Below are 22,360 nucleotides of genomic sequence, written 5' to 3' on the forward strand. Positions count from 1 at the left end.
GGCCTGAACTAGAAAAAAAACCACCAAATTTTATGGCTAAGTAGGTTTCAATTTTCAAAAGATTCAAGTTCTGCTGCTTTCATAAAAGAGAAATATCTTGTTTCTGGAAGTTGTCAAGAATGAGAAACTTCCATTCACAGCAGCGCTGGTGAAATCTTGATGGAGTTATACTCTCTGTAATTTAAACTACAGAAGGTCCTCAGAATAAGAGCCAAAGCTTGTTTTATAAAAGAGGTTTTATAGCTTGCTCATAACTCCCCATCCGGATATCTCATAACTAAGATGTCTGTCACTGTTCCAAATCCAGATGTCTGCATATTCTGGCAAGTGATACGATGCACCATTGATGTAAAGGATTTATGTTTTTTATTGTGTGTATGAGATGTAGAAACTCACCATGTAATTGCTTCTCCTTGATCTGGTTTTTAATATAGAATGGTTTGGGTTGAAAGGAACATTAAAATTCATCCAGCTCCAACCCTCTGCCATGTGCAGGGACACTTTCCACTAGACCAGGCTGATCCAGGCCCCTGTGTCCAACCTGGCCTTGAGCACTGCCACGGATGGGGCAGCCACAGCTTCTCTGGGCACCCTGTGCCAGCGCCTCAGCACCCTCACAGCAAAGAGCTGCTGCCTAAGAGCTCATCTCAGTCTCCCCTCGGGCAGGTTCAAGCCATTCCCCTTGGCCTGTCCCTACAGGCCCTTGTCCCAAGCCCCTTTCCAGGTTTCCTGCAGCCCCTTTAGGCACTGGAGCTGCTCTCAGGTCTCCCCTTCAGGAGCCTTCTCTTCTCCAGGCTGACCCAACCCAGCTCTCTCAGCCTGGCTCCAGAGCAGAGCTGCTCCAGCCCTCGCAGCATCTCTGTGTCCTCCTCTGGCCTCGCTCCAGCAGCTCCACGTCCCTCTTGTGCTGCTGCCCCAGAGCTGGATCAGGACTGCAGGGGGGGGGGTCTCTCCAGAGCACAGCAGAGGGGCAAGATCCCCTCCCTGAGCTGCTGCTCACGCTCTAGGAGTGCAGCCCAGCACACAGGAGAGTTCTGCGCTCAAGCGCTCACTGAAGCCGGGTCATGGGGAGCTTCTCCTCACTCAACACCCCAAGTCCTTCTCCTCAGGCTGCTTCATCCAGTCTCCCCAAGCCTGTGTTTGTGCTGGGGATTCCCCTGACCCAGGGGCAGGACCTTGCACTTGGTTTGGTTGAACTCTATGAGGTTCACATGGCCCCAACTCTCTGGCCTGTTCAGGTCCCTCTGGATGCCATCCATTGACTCTCCAGCATGTCAACTGCACTACACAGCTTGGTGTCATTGGTGAACTTGCTGTGGGTGCTCTATCCCACTGTCCATGTCACTGACAAAGACGACGAACAGGACTGGTAACAGTACTGACCTCTGATGGACACCACTCATTACCAGTTTCCTTTTGGACACTGAGCTGCTGACCACAACTCTTTGAGTGCGACCATCCAGCCAGTTCCTCATCCACAGAGTTGTCCATCTGTCAAATCCATGCCTCTCCAGCTTAGAGACAAGGATGTCATGTGGGACAGTGTCAAATGCCTTGCACAAGTCCAGGTAGATGATTCTATGATTCAGTGTTTTAATATCAGCCTTCTCCTGCAGGAGAAGGTAAATTTTATGGTTCAGCTAGCAATATGCAGCCAGTGAGGGTATGTATCAAATGACTTTAAGTGCACAGGAATCCAAGCAGGACACAGATGTGACGTTTTGGGTCAGCGGCTGTAACATCACTTTAGCAGAGTCACAGCAGAGTGGGCTTGTCTTCAGCAACATTCAGAAGGCAAATGGAGGCTCTGGAAGCAAAAGCTCTTTCTCTTCAGTGCCAGGATGGTGCTCTGCTTACCAGCTCATAGTCCGTTCTGTCACTTCTTTGGTACGAAACAAAGTTGATTTGCACTGGTTAGGACAATATCCTTTGCTACCCTAGGTAGAAGTCAAGGTGGAGATGGTGATACCATGTAACAATATAGAAAATTGACTTTTAGGCCTCTCAAGCCACTGCAATTTGGAGACCTAGTGAAGGTTAATGGATCAGGTTTGGCAGGTTTCTCTATTATTTTTGTCTGTCACTGCTATACTGGGGGAAAAAGCACATGGTTCTCATTAAACAGTTTCAAGCCTGAAACACTACTGTAATTGCCTGGGAGCTCAGGCTGAGAGTGTGGTGTCCACCATTTTAAGGCAGGAGCAAAAATCATCTAGTGTGTGTATGTTGATGGGCACTTGGCCTTTAACTTTCAGACCTTACCACTGGCTCTGATCAGTCCCTGCAAGGTCCAAGTCTCATTCTGCCACACACAGACACACCATATCAGATATGAGAGAGACAGAAAAGCACTGTATGCTGATTTCAAGATGTTAAACTCAGATGCAATGTCACCAAACACTTACTGATGGAGTTAGACTTTCTTCTGAGGTGTCTGAGTGATGCCTCTTGCCAGCTTAACTGAAGTCAGTGGTTAGGACATCTAAACTCACGGTAAGTTTAGTGTTCAGGTTTTTGTGGTTTTTATACCCGGTTTTGTCAAAGCAAGCTATGACCATCTCAACTTGCTATATACTGAGTGATCAGAAGAGGGCAGTCCTTCCCCTCAGTACTTGCTCTGCTTTAGGCTTGGATTAACAGTCTCAAACCCACAAACTTGATGTTGCAGGTACGTGCTGATACCGTTACACTGGTGGAAACGGACTGGTAAAGACTTACCTGTGAGGACTACTTTAGTTCCCAGCCGCCTCCTGGATGATCACACAAAAGGAGACAGGACAATAAGCCATTCGAGCTTCTTGATGAAAATTAATTGGTTACTTCTGTGCTTAAAACAGGAACATTAAAGACACAAGGTTTTTCTCCTTAGACTAAATTGCCAGCCTCAGTTCAGGCCCCATGTCCTTCTGTCCTTCCATCAATACAACTAAGGAGCTAAGCCTTCTGAGAAGTTCCAGGGTTTAAAGGGTGGTTACAAAGAAGACAGACTCCCTTTTTACAAGGAGTCCCATGGAAAAGACAAGGGATGATGGGCACAAGTTACTCCTGGGGAGATTCTAACTGGACATAAGAGGAAAATTTTCACACTGAGAACAATCAGATTATTCTTATGGGGAGAATAATCTCCCTAGGGAAGTGGTGGGTTCCCCAGTGTTGGACACTGTTAAGATTGGGCTGGACAGGGTGCTGGGACATCCAGTCTAGGTCATGCTTTGCATAGAAGGGTTGGACCAGATGATCCTTGAGGACCCTTCCAACCTGGATTCTGTGATTCTACGAACTATAAGAAAGGGGATGTTAAGGAAGATGGTTCAGAATGTCAGAGCTAGGGTGCTGTAGATAATCTCTGGAATAAAGCTCCTAGTTGACAGGATGGTGTAGGAAAGGCCACTGTGTGTCTGCACCAGTGCTGAGAGCTGTGAGCACAGCACATACAAATCTACCTGGGTTTAACACAACTAATACAACTAGCAGCAGTGGAGAAGAGGAAGAGGTTTACCGTGATTCCCAGCAGAAAATTTATTAAGGGATTAATGCACCAAAAAGGCTACAATTTCCCCCTGTGAAGGCTGCTACTTGTGGTACCTGCACTCTCTGCACCCAGTGGTAAAACAGCCTTTCCTTTACAATGCACTTACTTCTGGCCCTGCCATAGTGGGCAGATTAGCTCCAGTACAGTTAAATCTGTGCAAACTGCAACCGTATCTTCTACTCACTGTGTGGCTGTATTAATGGAACAAAAATGAGGAGGGAGGAAATCATCATCGGTCAATAGAAGTAGTGTGACACAGTGTTGAAGATAGACTGAGGAAACTGAAAATTGAAGGAAGAAGAGGAAGAGCCAGAAAAGCAAGATAAAGTACCACCTGGTTGTGCCACCATGTCCCCGGCTGTTCAAGGAGCTCAGCAGAGTAGAAGCAACTGACGATCTGAGGTGAAATGGGTCGGCAGCCTGAAAATATCAAAAAGCAGGGAAAGTAAAACCTAAATTAAAAAGCAGCAAATGCCAGACTATTGTTAACCTACAAGAGTTACTAAGCAATTAATCAGAACTAGTTTGGGAAGGGACTTGTATGCACGTAGGCCAAAGCTCCCTAACTGGGAAGACTTACAGACACGTATGGACATATGCTTAAAGAACATCATCCCCAATAGGCACAGATTTAACAGTGCTACAAAATGTCCCCAGGAGGTGGAGCTTTGTCACCTACACTGTTCAGTTGATAGGACAACCCCAGGCATAGCTCTGGATCAGGCCAGCTAGCAGTTTCCTAAACAACTGCTGGAGACAGTGTGGGAATTAGCATGCTATGCCCAAAGTGCAGTCTGCACATAAACGTTGATTTAGATTGTAAAACACTTTTATAGCATGGATGTGGGATGTTCCCATGCGAGCTGGTCTCGGAGCCAGAGAATATTCTGGACACATCTGATCGTAAAAATGCTACATGAGTGATTTTAAGCAGAACAACTTTAAAAGATAGAACAAAATTACTAGGCAGAAGTAGAATCAAATAATGGAAACAGCATAAAGATAGTTTGCAGTGTTGCTCTAAAGATATAAGAGAGACAAGGTGTGTGGGGAGAACAGTATCTTCCAGTGGGATCAGTTTAATAAAAGATACCATTTTTCTTCACAAGCCTTGCCTTGAGGTAACAATCATCTTTACTGCCTACTTCCGGCTATAGTCTCACAACGTAAATGAGAAGAGTCAGTAGAGTCATCTCTCCATATGAGGGCTAGTTTAACCATGAAGTTAACAACTGGCACTTTTTAACAGAAATACAGTGGAAAGTGAAGGTGCCAGTTTTTATTTTCCTGAGAGATGGCTTGTCTGCTAGTCAGCACTGTAAAAAAGTCCAAGATTGAAGGTAGATAAAAAGCAACATGACTGCTTAAATATTTGTTTGTTCAGTAGCTGTATATATATATATATATATATATAACTACATTATAAATATATTTATAGAAGTGACAGCATAGGTGTTGGGGCAGTGCTGTGGAGGAAAGGAAAAGAGGAAAAGAGCTTTGGATCTTGAAAACAGAGAAGTTTGGGGTTTGATTTTTTTTTTGGAGGGGTAGTTTCCATTAAGAATCACTGACATAAAAAGATGAAAATACTGAGTCCAGCTCTGGTGACTTTGCTTTAAATAAGATATTTTAAAAATAGGGAATGTTACAGAAAACAGAGACACAATCATCTCAAGGACAGAAATCAAAAGTCTTCTGTTTAATTTGTCAGACTGGGTTACAATCAATACAGTTTATCACAAGGAAAATGAAACAGGAAGTATCTGACTGTCATTTAGCACAGGGAGACAGAACAGCAGCAAATGATCAAAAGCCCAGGAAAGCTCAGAGCAAATAGAGTGCGGTTTTAGGAGAGTGGAGGTGATTTAAGAAAACCACCTTGATGTACAACCTTGAAACTGATGTTTGAGAGATGCATTTTACTTCAGCACTGAACAGGGACCCCAGTAAAATGTAGTGGCCTGTGGTAAATCTGCTGTTGAAATCAAAGAGGCTCCTGTTGTATCAAAAGTTCCTGAATGAATTCGTGCCCCATAGTAAGTGAGCTGTGACACTGCTCGAGGCTGCTCCCGTACAGCTCAGAGCAACAACAGAGCCATCACAGTTGGCTTTATGGAGCTAAGGAATGCCAAAGGCTCCAAGTTGCTCTCTTGGCAACAGCAAAGCAACAACATCATGAGCACCAAAAGAAACTCCTCTGTGCTGAGCACCAAATATGGTGATTAAAGTCCTCAGCAGGAAGAAGAAATGACAACTTCCCTGCTTCTGTACCACAGGCAGTTGCTGGAAGTAGCTAGAAACATAACATGCACTCAGTGGTTATGGAGCAGCATGAGATGAATGGACAAAATGTAAGGCACCCCCTTCTTATCTCAGGACAAGCCAAGTCTGCATTACCTGACAGTAGGCTGAGCATCACCATGACACATGCCTCCATGGCACAAGACCAGGGTTATGTTAAGATACGAAGGATGTACCATACTTCCTCTTCACAACAACCTGTAGCTTGGAAAAGGCTTGGTGGCTTGGAGTCTGGCTTCAAGAATGAGTGTGACGGACATCAGAGAGCTGCTGGGAGAAAACACCAGTGCAGAAGTAGTGGGTGTGCTGTCTAGAAACCAAAGTTCTCCCTCCATTAAAAGCTGCTGCTGTGAGTTCCAGGCTTTGCAGCCCTGCCTAATCCTGTTCCCTGGGGTGTAAGTTTTTCACTTCTGGGATTAATTACAACACAGCTTTCAACAGATTCTTTCACAAAGAAGTGTTTTGCAATAAACTGCAACAAGCCATTAACTATTGCAGTTAATGATATACTGGGTAAGATCCTCGATCTGTCTGAAATGACATGAGTTTACATGTCATTAACTGTTGTAGTTAATGATATAGATGTACTGGGTAAGATCCTTGATCTGTCTGAAATGACATGGGTTTACAGCTACACCAATTCATCCTATTTGGAGATGAGCTCTGTCATTTTTAAATGCCTGCGATTTGGGCTATTTTAAACCATGCATGGTTAAAAAAAGTCATGACCTTGCGTGTTATTTTATACATCTCCTTTGTTTATAGGTTCAGCACCACATTATTCAGAGATGTTTCAAAGCCATCAGTCATGCTGACAGGGGGAAAGCAGCACAATGAGCACTTAATGACAGGCTTCAAAATCACAATTAGTCGAGGGGGTTTTGATTAAGTGGATTTATAGAGTTATTGTTAGTTACCATAGCAACACTGCTTCTTTTAACTGCACAGTCCTTGTTCCTACATTTCACAATTTAAATCATGTTAGAGGCCAGCAGAGAATTAAGACCCTCAATATTTGCAATACTAGAAAACATAGAATGAACGAATCCCAGTCTGGTTTGCGATGGAAGGGAGCTTAAAGCTCCTCCAGTCCCAACCTCCTGCAACGGGCAGGGACCCCTTCCACTGGAGCAGCTTGCTCCAAGCCCCTGTGTCCAACCTGGCCTTGAGCACTGCCAGGGATGGGGCAGCCACAGCTTCTCTGGGCACCCTGTGCCAGCGCCTCAGCACCCTCACAGCAAAGAGCTGCTGCCTAAGAGCCCATCTCAGTCTCCCCTGGGGCAGGTTCAAGCCATTCCCCTTGGCCTGTCCCTACAGGCCCTTGTCCCAAGCCCCTCTCCAGGTTCCCTGCAGCCCCTTTAGGCACTGGAGCTGCTCTCAGGTCTCCCCTTCAGGAGCCTTTTCTTGTCCAGGCTGCCCCAGCCCAGCTCTCTCAGCCTGGCTCCAGAGCAGAGCTGCTCCAGCCCTCGCAGCATCTCCATGGCCTCCTCTGCCCTCGCTCCAGCAGCTCCACGTCCCTCTTGTGCTGCTGCCCCAGAGCTGGATCAGGGCTGCAGGGGGGGTCTCCCCAGAGCGCAGCAGAGGGGCAGGATCCCCTCCCTGAGCTGCTGCTCACGCCCTGGGGGTGCAGCCCAGCACACGGGGGGCCCTGGACTCACTGCACACAGGTCAAGGGGAGCTCCGTGCCAGCCCCGCAGCCGCGCTCCCGCCGCACCCCAGTCCTGTCCTCCATGAGACCCCCGGCCCTCAGCGTCCCCTCAGGGCACGGCCGGCACACAGCCCCACCCCCCGCGCTGATTCGCTGTCGCTCCCGCCTCATTAACATATCACAGGCGGTGCCCGGCCGCGGTTTCCCTTGTGTCAGGGCGGCAAAGGCAATTGATTGGCTGAGCGAGGCCACAGGCGGGCAAGCCGGTTTCCTTCTCATTGGCTGGGCGGTGCTGTCGATCACGGCTGACGCCCCGCCCTCCGGGGTGTCCCTCGCCGGCGCCTCCCCGTCCGCTTCATTCAGTGGTGGGCTCCGTGGTGGACGGAGCTCCGGCGGTGGGAGTTGCTGTGGCACAATAGACACAGGTCCTCGGCCAGCATCGCTCGGCAGGCAGCAGCCGCAGCAGCAGCAGGAAGAGGTAGATCCCCTTCTGGTAACAATCTTACGATTGCAATGGCGTACGAAAGGCCTCTCTTTACAACCCGTGTCTCGGGGGTGTTTTCTACAGAGCCTCGACCCTCGCTGCCTGCCCTCCTCCCTCTGAAACCTCTCCCCCGGCACAGTACCCTGCGTGCTGCCAGGGTGAGGAGAGGCCGCTCGCTTCGCACCCCGCCGAGCAGTCGCCGGAGGTGTGCGGTGGGCAGGGCCGGGGCGGCACCGGGACTGGCAGGGCCCGGGCGTGTGGCCAGCCCCGTCCCACCCTGAAGGGGCACGAGGCCGGGCGGGGCGCAGGGAGCTCCGCGCCCCTCAGTCCGGTCCCCCGCGGCCTCTCTTAAGTCGCACCAAACCCCCTCTGTGTTCGCTGTGAGGCCCTGGGGCTCGGCCTGCTCTGGGGACCCCCCCACCCCGGGGCCCGCTCCGCCCGCCGCGGCCCGCTGCCCTGGTCCCGGGCGGCTCCGGCGGCAGGTGGAAACCGAAAGAAACCAAAGCGGGTGTTTTGCTGCGGGGGAAACAGGAGGTTGCGTGGCCTGGGCCGTGCAGCGGTGCGTGTTTACCAGCTGTCAGAGCGGTGTTAAACGCGGCTGCCGCCCTTCAGGAACAGCCCCCATCGCTGGAGGCTGCTCCTCGGGTCAGGGCTGGGGGATGCTCCCCAAACCCCCTCATCCAGGGTGAAGCTGCTTTTCCAGCTGTTTAGTGTTGGCCAATGGTCCCCATGCCGGCAATGAAGTTTTACGGCGTGTCCCTAAACACTAGAGAGCAAATGCTGGGCAGTAGCGGAGCTGCTGTTGGAAGAGGAAATGCTTGTCAGGCTGCTGGTATTTTTAGAGCAGACCTCGGGGTCTGCCTTTTGGCTCTTGGTCACAAGAAGCAGCAGTGGCTGTTTGAAGTGCTACCGCCGCAGGTCCCACGTCTCTCTTGGCCTCTGAGGCACAGCAGCTTCTCATGGTGCTGGTGTCTCAGCACCTTGGTGTGTTATGTCATGGCACGTATCTCCCAATGATTAAAGAAACCCAAAAACTTTGTTGACAAACAGCTGATTAAAAGGGATGATCTTGCAGCCAAGAAAGCTGTTGATTTGGTATCTTCGTGGTTTTAATTCCAAAATGTTAATAGTGAACCGCAGAGAGAAACTTTCTGTGTAAGAGTATATGCACATGGCTAATATTGCTAGGCAGAGTAAGAAGCCCTGTAAGCAACCCATGTGTGTGTGCACCCAGCACTGTTGAATGTGATGCTGGCCCTATAAGGTCTGTAGAAATTTGGTCTGAGCAAGTCTTTTAAGCGAAATTGTGTGTTAACGGTCCCAGGACACAACTTCTGGTCGTCCTGTGTGGTAGCTTTCTGAGTCAGCAGTGAGAGTGCAGGCAAGATCTGAAGCTTTTCCTTCTGCAAGCTGGGGAAGAAGCTGTCAAAACGCGTGGTAGTGTGTGCTGTGCCTGAGTGAGTACTAACTGAATCTTCATCTTTACTACTGGTGGCAGCACCTTTATTGCAACAGAAGGGCTTCACTGTTACCTGGGCTGGTAACTCTTTGTGTGTGGGTAGTTTTCAGATTCTTCTGTAGTTTAAACAGGACTTTTTTTATTTACAGTCCTTAACTATAGTGCACACCAAGGTTTATAAGTGGTTGGCAGGTTCATACTTAACCGAATGAGCACTGAATTAGCTAGCAGCTCAGTTTCTCTGTGCTTATTGCTGAGCTGTTCTCCAAAGAAGTATTCCCTGTTGTGATAGTGCAGCAGTTTTTCAGAACATTCTTGTCTCTTTCTCAACTTATCTCCAGAAAAATACGTATTTTTGATCTGAATAGAGGTCTAATACAGAGATATACTGGTTCTCCAGAATAAAGCAACAATGCCTTTGTGTTTATTTCTGCAGTCTTTCAGAGGATTCTGCAGGATAAGGCCATTGTCCTACAGAGATGCACCTACGTTTACAACAGGTAGCACCCCCAGTTAGACAATTGGGATAAAATCAAGAATGTAAAGTCATCTTCTTGTCAGAGAAGGCTGAAAATACTGCTGCTGCAGTTTCCACAGCACAGGATAATGGACTTTCTGGTGCTTAAGTAAAATGTTTAGGTCAGATCCATTAATGTATAAAAAAACAATAGCTCTCTGATGTTGTATGGTAAGAGCTTTTATGAACCAAGACTCCATAACAAACAACTCAGTCCTAGATAAAGTAATTCAGAGAGCACAGGCTGTTTTTGCAAAGGTGTTCTGAAATCATTCTCGTTTGAATTCACCTAAGTGTGCTTTATTTGCTGAATATTTCAAACCTCGAGTTGTGAACTTATTTGCTCTACTTACATGCTTCACATCTAACTTTTCTCCTTATTGAAATGATTGCCTCAGAATAAGAAGGAAGAAAAGTTCCAATATGTTAAAGATCTGCTTCCAAAAGGACCCACTTATTGCTGCCAAACCTTTTATTAGTAACATAGTAACATCTTCCCATATGATTATTCATTTTAATCTGCAGATCTTATGGTATATTAGAATGACAACTCAGGGCTTTGCTGGAAGGAACATGAAACATTATTACCACCATTTTCTGCTAACTTTCCCCAGTGGTGTCTGACGAGCTCAAGGAATTGGAGGTGCCGAGTTGCTGTGTGGAACTGCATGGCCCAGCCTCATCTCTCTGCTCCTTCCTCCTCACATGTACATGCTTCAGTTGTGAAATGGAATGCCCCCTTCCCCTTGATCCACAAAGAAGGGTGCAGGAAAAGCTGCTTTCTCTAAGTAAAAGTCTCATTGGGAAGCACATTTATTGTTGATGCTTGCGTAATGTAATAATTTTGACTGCTTTATCATTACTGAAGTGATGAAGCCAGGTAGTGTGTGCCTGGTTTGTGTCATGCTTGGGTAGGCAAGGCTTTTCTGTTTGTTAAAAAGAGTAAGAGTGAGGGAACAGAGTGCAGTGGTGCATCCACAGCAGACCCACTGCATAGATTGCTGCGGGTGTATAAGAGAAAATGTTTGTTGGCTCTAGTGCAGTGGTGCTTAAAAACAAAAACTGACTGAGGCCAGAAAGATTGGAAACACTTTGGGGTCTGTAGGGTCTTGAACTAACAATTCCAGAAAGTACCACCAAGAACAAGTTCCTGTTAACACACAAGTCTTGGTAACTTTTGTACATAGAGGTAAGATCAGAACTGTTCATTTCAGGAATACTTGAAACCTATTTATGTTTAGCCATCCTTCGGACTGAAGGATGACTGCAGACTCATCAAGCACAAGTTGTTGTCCACTCATCTGCATTAAGGCATAATCCACATAAAAGGCAGCCTGTGCAGTAATTGAAGCAAACCTTGCTTTAATTGATGCTTAGCTTCCTGAATCTCTGAGCAACATAATTGCACCTTTTAAAAGTATTATGAACATTTCCCTTAAAAGTAGCTTTTGCAATTTAACAAATCCATAATTGCAGCAGCAAAACATTTGCTCCTAGATAAGGGCACTTGTGCAGTATTGGTAATTAGTTTGACCTGGCCAGATGCCTCCTGATAAGGCACAGCAGAGAGCTGTCATCTGTTATACTTAAGAATTTAATTCTCTTAAATTGTAGCACAGCATGTACATAGTAATAACTCAGAAATTACCAATTGAATTGGATTACGTTTAGTGGTACACTGTGGTCTCATCTTGTCCATACCACTGAGAGAAGAAAACAAGTCCTTGTTCTGGTTATGCTGACACATGATTTAGCTGGCTTTTATTCCCTTTTCAATTCCTCTGCTTTCTTTGCAGACATTGCACAACCTCTGTCCTCTGTGGATGCTTTCACATCATTGCAACCCCCTCACTTTCCCTCAGTTGACATCCTTCCCCTTCTCTATCAGCCTCTGCTATCAAAATCAGTATTCCTTTTTCATATGGATAAAGTACCAAGATCTCAAGCCTGGCCACTCTTCTACAAAACCATCATAAACCATTTAAAAACAAAGAAGCATGACCCAACTTTTTTATCTTCTTGAAACCAGGTATCAGTTTGGGGACTGTTCTTCCAGACCTGTCCTTGCAGCTTGCTGCCTGCCCAAAGTGCTTCCCAGAAACAGGGCTGGCAATATAAGCCACTGGACACAAGGCTTTGTGTCCCTTCTTTATTTCCCATGAGGTCAGGGGAGAAGTGCTGCTGCCCAGGGCAGCTTATTTGTTGTCAGTCAGACCATGCTGCATTTAAAGTATTTTTACTGTCTGATGGCATCTTTCATGTGAGAAGCTCTATCCCAAGCTTCTAGTGTGAGCTGGTTTTTATGGCTACCTCAGTGTTCCATCTGGCTTAAACTGTCTGTGAGCAGAGCCAGCCTGGGAGCTCTGTTTTAAGGAGCAGTAAACCATTGGCAGCATGTATGGATGTAGACTTGATTTTTAATCTTAAGGGTTACTGTACATGTGTTCTTGAGGAGGAATTAGGACTTGTGAAGAAGGAGGACGTGGGCATACGGGTGGCTTGTTCTTGCCAGGCTGGTGGCCAGCAGAGCTGGGAGGAGGTGGTGAGTCATGGAGGGCTGTGGGCACACTGGCAAAGCACAGAGCTCTTGGCATCTCTACAGAGGAATGTGGACCAGGGATGGGTGAAGATGCTTGTGTTGTGGTTTCAGAGTAACTCATGTTAAGGTGAGTTTTGGAGGCAGGTTCTTGCTAAAACATGTTTAAAAGTCTGCAGCAAAAGGAGTTAGAGGAGATGTGCAAGATGGGAGGTGAAACAAATAAGAAACAATTAAAAGAGCGAGAGAAGGAGAGCGCAGGAGTAACCAGTCAGGTTTTTTGCTGGATATAAATTAACTGGGATTTTATCTCTTGGATCTAAACAGAAGGACCGAGTTGAAAATGAATCCTGATTCTCCCACTTGCTTTATGTATCTAAGATACCTTCACCAAGGGAATAATTTTAGGTACACCTCAGAGGAGAGGAGTAAGTCTTCTCTCTCACAGAAGAGAAGAAAGTAACATCTCTAAGATTTGAATCACACTCCTGAAAAGTCTTTTTTCTCTCTCTCGCTGATCAGACAGCTAATTGATCAAGTTGGGAGACATCTGGGCCACAGTCTTGCTTGTTTCTTAAATCCTTGTTAGTTACAATGAAGTGATTTAAATTTAATTAGAGTAAGATAAGGTGGGGTGTTTGGCTTGCTTTTCAATTTCTTGTTTAAGGTGTTTGCTCGCGATAGACTGAAGTCACCCAAACACCACATGGATGGGATGCGGGCTGAGGTTTCATGTGACTCACTACAGATCATTTTTAGCCTCGTGTGTGAGGAGATGGGCACACAAGTGTTTAATGATGGCAGATGAGCAATTGGGATTAAAACGAGTTAGGACTGAATTTGCCATTCCTAAAGGCTGGTTGTTTTGCAGGATGAAATCAATTTTGCTGATCTGTCACTGGTTTCCAGGTGCCCTGATTTCTGGCATATGAGCTGTGTTTAGCCCACCGCTAGCTGGTTTAGGGAGGAATCAATGTTAAAAGCAATATGTGTTAGTAGTGCTGTAAGGCTCCCATTCTTCTCTCCACAATAAATTTATGTTCTTTTCCATGAAACAGCTGGTTTTGAGCGGAACTTTTTCCAACAGGAAGGCATAAACAAGCAAACAGGATGCGAAAAAGGGATCCTCCTGAATGTCAGTGCTGCTTTATCATGGGTAGAAGAGAAACTCAGGAGTAACTACTGATGAAAAATATTAAATGTTTTCATGTTCTTTTACCGCTTGGAAAGATTTTGAAGAGAATCCTCAGACTGTAACTTGTAAGATCAGCCTGCCGTCTTAAAAGCTGATTATGTGTAAATTTGATTATAGAGAGGTCTTCTGAAGTATTCAGGCTATATTTAAGATAATGAAGTTTTGTTCCTTAATCTAATTTTGGCTTCCATCTGGAAGAAATTAAAAATCCAAATCATGCATCATTTCAGTCCTTAAAAATGTCTCGTAACCTGCTTTACTGTCCTAGCCTGTGTCTTGGACATAAACAAATAGCTGGGTCAGGGGATGGTGGAGCATGGGATGCAGGGGTGCCTTGACATGTTGATCTGGATCTTTGCCTTGCTGTCTATAAGCCTGATGCTTAAGGGGTATTTATTTTATTAGACAAACATATCCTTTATTGAAAAGGATATATTCCTTCTTAAAATAGCCTTTTATTTTAGGTTTGGAATTAAAAAAAAAAATCTAAGTATAGAGTCCAGAGTTCAATGAATTTCTGACCATTTTAATTCTACATTTTATTCAAATCTAGTTTTCATATTCTAACAGGCATAGTTTCTTTCTTTTCTGCTATCCAGGTGACAAGTTTTCATGGTTGGAGAAACTCAGTTTAAGTTTTCCTGCTGTACTAGCCCAAGTCATTCTGCCCTCCCTGGTATTTGTACTGGTGCCAGTTTCATGGGTCACCACAGAAGGTTAATATTTGCTAATGGCAATTTGCTCTGGGTTTATGGTGCTATAAGACAATACTTACTGAATGCTGCCTGATTGCAGCCCACAGCATAATGCTAGCTCACATCAGTGTCCCTGTGTATTCTCTTCACTCACTCATGTGCTCTCTTTGCTTAAAGACTCCCTTTTTTATTTCTTGCTGCCGCAAGGCAATTTTGTGTTGTTATTATCACAGTGTTAAGAGCAAAGACTCTTATCTAGCATGTCCCTATTCCTTTTACAACAGATGGCCTACAAATATGAACATTAGTTCTGCTGCCTCTGCATCTGAATGGTTTTCTTTCCCTTTTTTCAGGTGCAGTATAAGAGGAAAGATGTTTTCCCGACTGAGAGCCGCTACCACTCCCTGTGCGATGGCACGTCGCAGCGTGCACACAAAAGAGAAGGGCAAGCCACTGATGTTAAACCCAAGAACAAACAAGGTTGGTACTGTATGGTTATCAAATACCTTATCTTCATTCAGTAATTGTCCAGTGCTTGGTCCAGGGTTAAACCACCTCCTGGAGGTGTACTGGGACACAGCCAAAAAAGGGTACAGAAGACAGAGGAGTCAGCGATCATTTCAGGTTTACTACCTGGATGCCTACAGTACAAGGACTTCCAATAACACCTTCTGCTTCTATCAGTCTGCACCTCCCCTTGTTTGCTATGGTTTACGCAATCAGTACTGCTCCTTCCTTGTGCCAAATGAAGAGTTGCCCATTCTTGCAGATTACTGACTTAGGTTTTGGGGCTGGCTGAATTCAAATAAAGCTTCAGCAGTTAAAGAGTCTTATTTCATAGTCTGCAAAAGTTAATTCTGAATTCAGTCTTGCTTGTGATAGAAAGTGTTACCCTCTTTGTCCTAGTCCTGGCTTTTTCCTGCAAGACTGTGACTTGGGACTGAGCCATATGAATAAGAAACATCCCTGTGCAGAGAGTTGAACTGAAAGCATCTAAAAATAAACCTTGAATAGAGCTTGGAGGTAGAGACATTAATTCCCTGCACTGGGAGGAGCTTTGCCTAAGAAAAGTAACTTCTTTTTTTTTTTCACCCTTCACAAAAATTCTCCTATTTCCACAAACCCATTCCTAATCCCTTTGGTTTTTTTATTTTTTCCTGTAGCAGTAGTAGTAGCCTTCAGGAATCTTCAGGAATGTGCAAACTAAAACTAGTAAGAAATGAGATGAGAGCTTTTGGTACCTCATCCAAGATGTTCAAAGTAGCCCACAAAGGTGACAAAGCTAGCTTCCCCTGGCAGGGTATTTCCTGAGCAACGGCACTATGGAAGCTGGACTTCCATAGTTCTGTCTTGTGTTAGTAATGTCTACCTTTTTTCCCCTTCCCCATTCTCTGATTTTTATTCCGCTCCGTTTTCCTTTAATGCTTTATATTTCCCCTTTACTGTTAACTTTCTTCCTTTTCTGCCCATGGCCCTGACTCCTCCTATCCCCTTGTGTTCTTAGCTCCATCCCATGTCCTGTTTGCCTGCATGCAAAGAAGCATGTGCTGCTATAAGCTGGCCAGCTGGCAAGCCAGACACATAACCCCAAGCCTGTCTCTCAGCAGAAAGGCTAGGCTGGTTCTTTCCCCTGCATGGCAAACCTTTTTTGTCCCTCTCCTGTCCCTGCCTCTTTTTGTCAGAATTAGATGTTGGCCACAGGGCTCAAAATATCCATGGAGGATATTAAGCTAGAAACTGAAGGCTGTATTTCCTTGTGTTCTGCCTTTAACTACAGGGAGAATTGCTCCAGTGTGCCTTTTGGCAAGCATGATTCCTAAGTCTCCTCAAGAGCAAAGAAGAGGACAAGATGTAGACCTGCAGTCATGTTTGTTTCTTGTGTGACATGCTTAGATACTGCATGAATGCAGGTTGCCTATAGAGAGCGTGAGCTGTAGAGGTTAGAGACTGGCTGACTGCAAAAGTGAAATTGGGATTGCCGTGTCAGGGAAGGAGAAAAGAGCAAATTGGTGTGATTTGTCAAGATCAGATTATCTCAAGTCTTTTCTGAACTATAAACACTTTGACATGCCAGTAGAAATCGTTTCATGCCCTGTAAGCTTTTCCAAGGCTGATTATGCAACAGTATTCAGAAACAAGAACAATAGGTCATTTCTTACTGTTTTTATAGTGGTGATATAATTTTAATTTTTATTACTTTTTTTTTGAGCCTGGAATTCTCTGGTGGACTGAGGACAGTGCAGTATTTATGGTTTGGGGTTTTTTGAGGAGGAGCAGGGAACATCAGAGACTAACAGCAGTTTAGTTTTCTTGACTTCTGAATGTGTCCAAGAAATGTTAGTTGTGAGAGGTGAAAAACTTGTCATATTTGTTTGGCTCTGTTGTGTCAGTCTGACTTTAAGACTGACACCTGTTTGAATGGATCTGTTAGCTAGTTAAGTGATCCTGCTTGAGACAAGATGCAGTATCTATATAGAGATCTGTTTTGGAAATTCAGCAGAGAAATAAATGATTGACTAAATATGCAAAGTACTTTACCCCTTGTGCTTTTCTTGTCCCCAGTGCCTCATGTGCATATATGTGTATAATACATATACAAGCACAGATAAAGGGCTTTATCTCTTGCTGGCAGCTTGTTGAGATTATAATTTTTAGCTGTTGTTGTTTAGCTTTTACAGTCCCCATCAACTCTGCAGAACATTTGGTCTTCTTTTATTATGTGGGCCCTAAAATAAGAACTGCAAGATGGCAGCATCAGTAACAGAAAACCACCCTTCCCCTTGTGCAAATTGATCTGCTCTTGGGAGTGTCTTTTTTTTCCTCTCCTCATCATTTGTGTTTTTAATTCTTCACTTTCCCATCCTTACCTGTCTTTTGCCTGTGCATACTACACCTGCATGAGCTGGTTTGGTGTTTTACGTTTCCATGATATTTGATTTCAGCTCTGTGACAGGGATTCAAGTTACGGTTAATTGGCTTCAGGACCTTTTATTCTGCTGAAGATCCCTGCTGTGACAAGGCAGCATTTTAAGCCTGTTGGATGCTTAGAACACTGTTAGGACAATCTCGTTTGTTTAATACTGGCAATTAAATTGCTACTTATATTACACAGAATCACAGAATCCCAAGGGTTGGAAGGGACCTAAAAAGATCATCTAGTCCAACCCCCCTGCAAGAGCAGGGTAACCTACAGTACATCACACAGGAACTTGTCCAGGCGGGCCTTGAATATCTCCAGTGTAGGAGACTCCACAACCCCCCTGGGCAACCTGTTCCAGTGCTCTGTCACTCTTACAGTATATTGTGGTAAGGCTTCAGATTCTCACTCAAGGCTCAGGATTTATTCTTCCAGCACCAAACATGATGCATGACTACATGATCCCTGACCTTGGCAATGTCCATTCTGCCATATAGAGTGACATCAGTATGTCTTTATCTTCACTGGAAATATGTGAGCTGTAATACCATCTGTATGTTTGCTTTCTGTGTGCTTACAGCAAATTTGTGGCACTTAATTAGTGACACTTTCTGTGTTTTAGTTGGTGACTTTTCTGCCTTGTGGCATCAGTTCTTCTTCTCTAAGCGTGTGTCTGTTTTGTACACTTGACTCCATTACCCCTTTTCTGTCACTCTATTTCCCAATACTGTGTGGTTATTTCATTCTTTAATATCTTTCTCCTGTCCTGACAATGCCTCTCAAACTTTTAGTTGCAGCAAACATCTTTAGGACATTGCATTAAACACGCGTGCATGCACACATATTTTATGTATGCTTGTATATGCCTGGGCACATGTGCATGGGATTACATGGTAAGTTTTTTAAAAAAGAAACCATATAAGGAAGAAATTCTTTACTGTAAGGGTGGTGAGGCACTGAAATGGGTGGCCCAAGGAAGCTGTGAATGCTCCATCCCTGGTGGTGTTCAAGGCCAGGTTGGACAGAACCTCGGGTGACATGGTTTAGTTTGAGGTGTTCCTGCCAATGGCAGGGGGGTTGGAACTGGATGATCTTAAGGTCCTTTCCAGCCAAAACCATTCTATGATTCTATATCACAAATGGCAGTTTAACCCCAGGCCAATTCATGAGAAACTGTCCCAGTGTCTGTCTTCCATGTGGGTGCTCATCTTCTCATATGTTGTGTTTAGCTAGACTGCTAATCACAGTTTCATCTGTGTTCATTCCCCACGTTTTCTGCTCGATTTATTTTCCTGTATGCCTTAATAAATACTTCCAGAAACTCTGACAGATTCCTTTTGTATAAAGAATCAGTTTCCTTAAGAAAGGTGTATATAACCTCACTGACTTTAGGTAAATATTCAAACTGTGTTTCCAATTTGGAATAAAAAACAAAATAGAGAAACCCAACGCAAAGTTAAAGGTAATTGGACAAAATAAATAAGATAGGACGAGAATGTGCAGAAATATAATAGGGACTTGAAGATCTAAAAGCAGATTGTCCTTTCCACTGCCCTTTCTCACCATGCTGGTTTTTGACACGTTTGATTTCTTTTATTTTAATACTTCTCAGACTGTGTCGGTTGGGTCGAGCAGCCGGGGTGTGGAATACACAATGCCCATCTGCCTTCCTGGGGAAAGCAAGATAGGCTGAATGTGGAGATGTACTTCAGATGATAATTGTCATGTCGCTAGGAAATACAGTGCTTGAAATAATACCGTTTCTGATCGGTTGCAAAGAAATATTCTAGAAGGCAGGAAATGGATAGAAACTGCTTTTATCAGCTTCCTTGAGATCTGCATGCTTTTAGAGGGAATTAAATGTGGAAAGACGGATCTGTTTAACCAGCTTTTATCATCTGTCTGAAGAGGTGCTATAGGTGCCAAAGGTGGTAGGTTGTATTGCACCTTGTTTTACTTAGATAGCTGTTCTGCTCAGGACTTGTGAGCTGGTGAATGAATGAAGGAAGGAAACTGTCTTTGCTTTTAATTTTTTTTGGCTTTGGGTTTTTTAGTTGTAGGATTAATGCCATTAAAGGGGAACAAAAGCAATGTCATCTGCTCAGTTAGAAAAACAGCAGCTTAATGAAATGTCTCTGAGGTGCTCAGGGATGCTATGTGATGAACAATTTCAGTCATCATGCACATGATTTGCAAGGTACAGCTTTACCATAACTGTGGGTGCTTGGAAGCAAACCCTAGGGAGGCTGTATGACTTTCTTCCCAGTGTGAAGGCTGTTTCTGATTTTTCCCCATTTTCTGCAGGGGGAATGCTTTTAGTTGAAGCCACGTCATTAGTAAATGAGAGCTACTGCAGGTAGCAGCCATAGTGGCTTACGTTTGGTTCCACACATACAGAGGCAATACAAGAAATGGTGGTATCTTTGCCTGCAGTGAGACTATGGGTTTTAAAGGCTGAATAACCTGGGGAATGTCTGGGTCATTTCATGGATCAGCAGGGAGTTAAATTGCTGTGCTCAATCAGCTGCTCCCTCCAGTATATATGCTACAAGTTTCTGGAAGAACAAAGATCCAAAATTGAGTTTAAAAGATGAAGCAGGAGAAATCAAAGGAGATTTTCATGCTGTCACTGTTCTCATAAACACAGAGAAACTTTGAATCTGTGGTTGAGATAGCAAATACACCTTTGATTTATATGCATGAACTTCATTAATTTGCAGTGGAGACATGTTGTGCAGTCGTGAACTTTGATTTATCAAAAGGAAGCAGAGTTAAGAGAAGCAGCCCACAATCCAGTGTAAAACCTGCTTTATTTTAAAACTGTTTATGATGCTACTTCAAAGACTACGATATACTGCTGAATATAACAATGATTAGAAGTTACATGAAAACCATTTGATTATATCTCCCCTGTGAAGTAGGCTAACTCATTTCCCAAACAGAGTGTTTGGATATATTCTGATTTACATTTTTATGAGGGGCTTGGAATGAGGTTTTTATTATAAACTGTACAGGCTTGCAGGATGCTTGGGGACATTTATGGTATCAGTTAAAAGTATCCCCTCCTTTATATGTGTGTGTGTGTATACGGCTCCAAGACTTTGCAGGTGAGGAAAAAGTTATCACCACTAGTACTCTTCTGCCTAGAAACCTCTCTGTATTACTTAATCAGTGGTGCTATAAAAATCATGCTTGCAGGATTCAGGTCTCCTGTTCACCTTCATGCAAAGCAACTAGAGTTTTTATATGCTGATGTCTATAGCACCACTCACTTTGTGTGGTAGAGCCCAGCTGTTGTGGCCAAAGGAGGGTCCTACTGCCAGACACACAAACATGGATTAAAGGCACAGTAGTGGTGATCCAGTGTGAGCTTGTCTTAACTAAATAACTGTCAACACTTCATTTTTTTCCCCATGGCAGTACATCAGTTTTCTTGCAATTAATTTGTCCATGTGCATTAATTTATTCATTTGTAGTCTTTGAAGTGTGCTGGGTTTTCTCTGAGATGCGTTCCTTGCTTGCTTTGTCCGCCTTGGAAAGGACACCTGATTTCTCTGAGCTATAAGGAGGATTAAGGGGCCTAATAGAAGTGAAAGTCAGTGCATAACACTCAGAGAAAGGACACTGTGGGTCAAAGGAAGCAAAAAAGTGATCACTGTGACTTAAACCCACGTCATTACAGCATTTCAGTATTTAATCCCAGTGGAGAACAGAGAGGATTTGGCTCTTAAATAGGTGCTGGGATCTTAAGTGCCTTTGAGAACATCAGTCTCACTGCTGCAAATTGCTGACTGCCTCCTGATTCACTGGGAACTGATAGCTGGTGCTGTCGAACTGTACTGACCTTCACAAAATGAGGGAAAAAGCTGAGAAATGTGCAATTCTGCAGCTCCTGGGCATGCTAGTTTAAGGAAGATCCTGCAAGGTGCTGTGCAGGGAGCAAGCCACAATCCCAAATCCAAAACAAGAGGTGGCTGGTGTTTGTGGATGAAGACAGTGAATGGGAATACAGCAAGTGTTGGAAGAGCTATGGGTTTTTATAGTGCTGCTCTGGACAAAACTTGTGCTGTTCTAGGTGGAAAGAAGATTAGATTTCTGTGTGGAGGCTGATGGCATTTAGATTCCCGAGTTAGGCCTGGGCAGAAATTGCAAGCGTCTTTTAATGTGGTATGATCTAATTGTCCTGTACATAAACTGCTGGAAATACTTAGTGCCACTTAAAAATTCACTGTGTTTAATGTTATTGTAACTCCAGATACACTGATAATCCAGGTTGCCTGTAGGCTGGGAACAATGTGAATAAAACAAATAAAGATGGGTTCTGCTTAGTGCTGACCTCAGGGCTCATTTGATATTAAAGACCTAGACAGTTTAAGGTCAGTGTGCAGGGAAATTAAGGAAAAGCCACATCCCAGAGTCATGCTAATAGCGGGAATTTGAAATTAGGTAGGCTTTATTTCTAAGGGACTTGAGAGTTTCTGATGGGGAGGACATAGGTTTTGCTAGTGACATATTTCAGCTAGTTTAGAGTAAAATGTCAGTGTGGCCAGTATGGTAGCACTGAAGGAATTCTGGCCTTTGACATGCTAGTGACATTAGTGGCTTTACTGGCCAGTGTTTATCTATTTTCTGAAAAGCGACTTGTTTTCTTTTCCCCTTCTTAATATTGTAAGTCTTTTGGCATCGTTTTTGGTTTTGTAATGGCTAAAGTAACAGTATTACAGATGTTTACCAGCTGTACTCAGCTTTGTGTTCTACATCACTTCCACTGCAAGTACAGTTTGTGTTTAGAAGCTGTTTTAGAAAGACCTGAACTTCTCAGGGTGACAAATTAGGGGGTAGTTAAGGAAAAAGGGAGGATAGCTGGGACACTTTTGCATGGTTCTCTTCCATGCAACTTTGAAAGATGCATTTGTGTTCCCAGATAATGTTTCAGTATTTAATGTTTCCGTATGCAGAAGTGAAACTAAGTAAATCCTTTGCAGTATAGGATATAAAATCCAGCATTCAGTGTGTACTTGTGGTTTTTTTCCTCATGCCAGTGCTGCTTGCATTGTTGTGTTCTCAGTGGAAATT

The 22,360-nt window shown here is 44.3% G+C and overlaps 1 protein-coding gene and 1 long non-coding RNA gene across 5 annotated transcripts in view; one reads left to right on the forward strand and one right to left on the reverse strand.

The window, feature by feature from the left end:
• Window positions 1-349: 349 nt before the first annotated feature.
• LOC136004946 (uncharacterized) lies at window positions 350-7,572 on the reverse strand. Of its 3 annotated transcripts, XR_010608627.1 has the most exons (5): window positions 7,492-7,572; window positions 5,930-6,100; window positions 3,639-3,952; window positions 2,719-2,822; window positions 350-1,937 (listed from the first exon to the last, which is right to left on the reverse strand). It is a non-coding gene; the product is annotated as an uncharacterized LOC136004946 (long non-coding RNA). The 3 variants fall into 3 exon arrangements; XR_010608626.1 differs by having other exon boundaries at window positions 350-1,882; window positions 2,719-3,952; XR_010608625.1 differs by having other exon boundaries at window positions 2,719-3,952.
• A 284-nt stretch (window positions 7,573-7,856) lies between these two features.
• The window catches only part of ME2 (malic enzyme 2), a 40,057-nt gene continuing 25,553 nt past the window's right edge, over window positions 7,857-22,360 (forward strand). For both annotated transcript variants that reach the window (XM_065662540.1, XM_065662541.1), the window contains exons 1-2: window positions 7,857-7,959; window positions 14,721-14,847. In XM_065662540.1, the coding sequence (XP_065518612.1) occupies window positions 14,740-14,847 (108 nt within the window). In that variant the 5' untranslated portion in view covers window positions 7,857-7,959; window positions 14,721-14,739. The remainder of the gene's footprint in view (window positions 7,960-14,720; window positions 14,848-22,360) is intronic.

The sequence above is a fragment of the Lathamus discolor genome, chromosome Z (assembly GCF_037157495.1).
Source record: "Lathamus discolor isolate bLatDis1 chromosome Z, bLatDis1.hap1, whole genome shotgun sequence".
Lineage (NCBI taxonomy): Eukaryota > Metazoa > Chordata > Aves > Psittaciformes > Psittacidae > Lathamus > Lathamus discolor.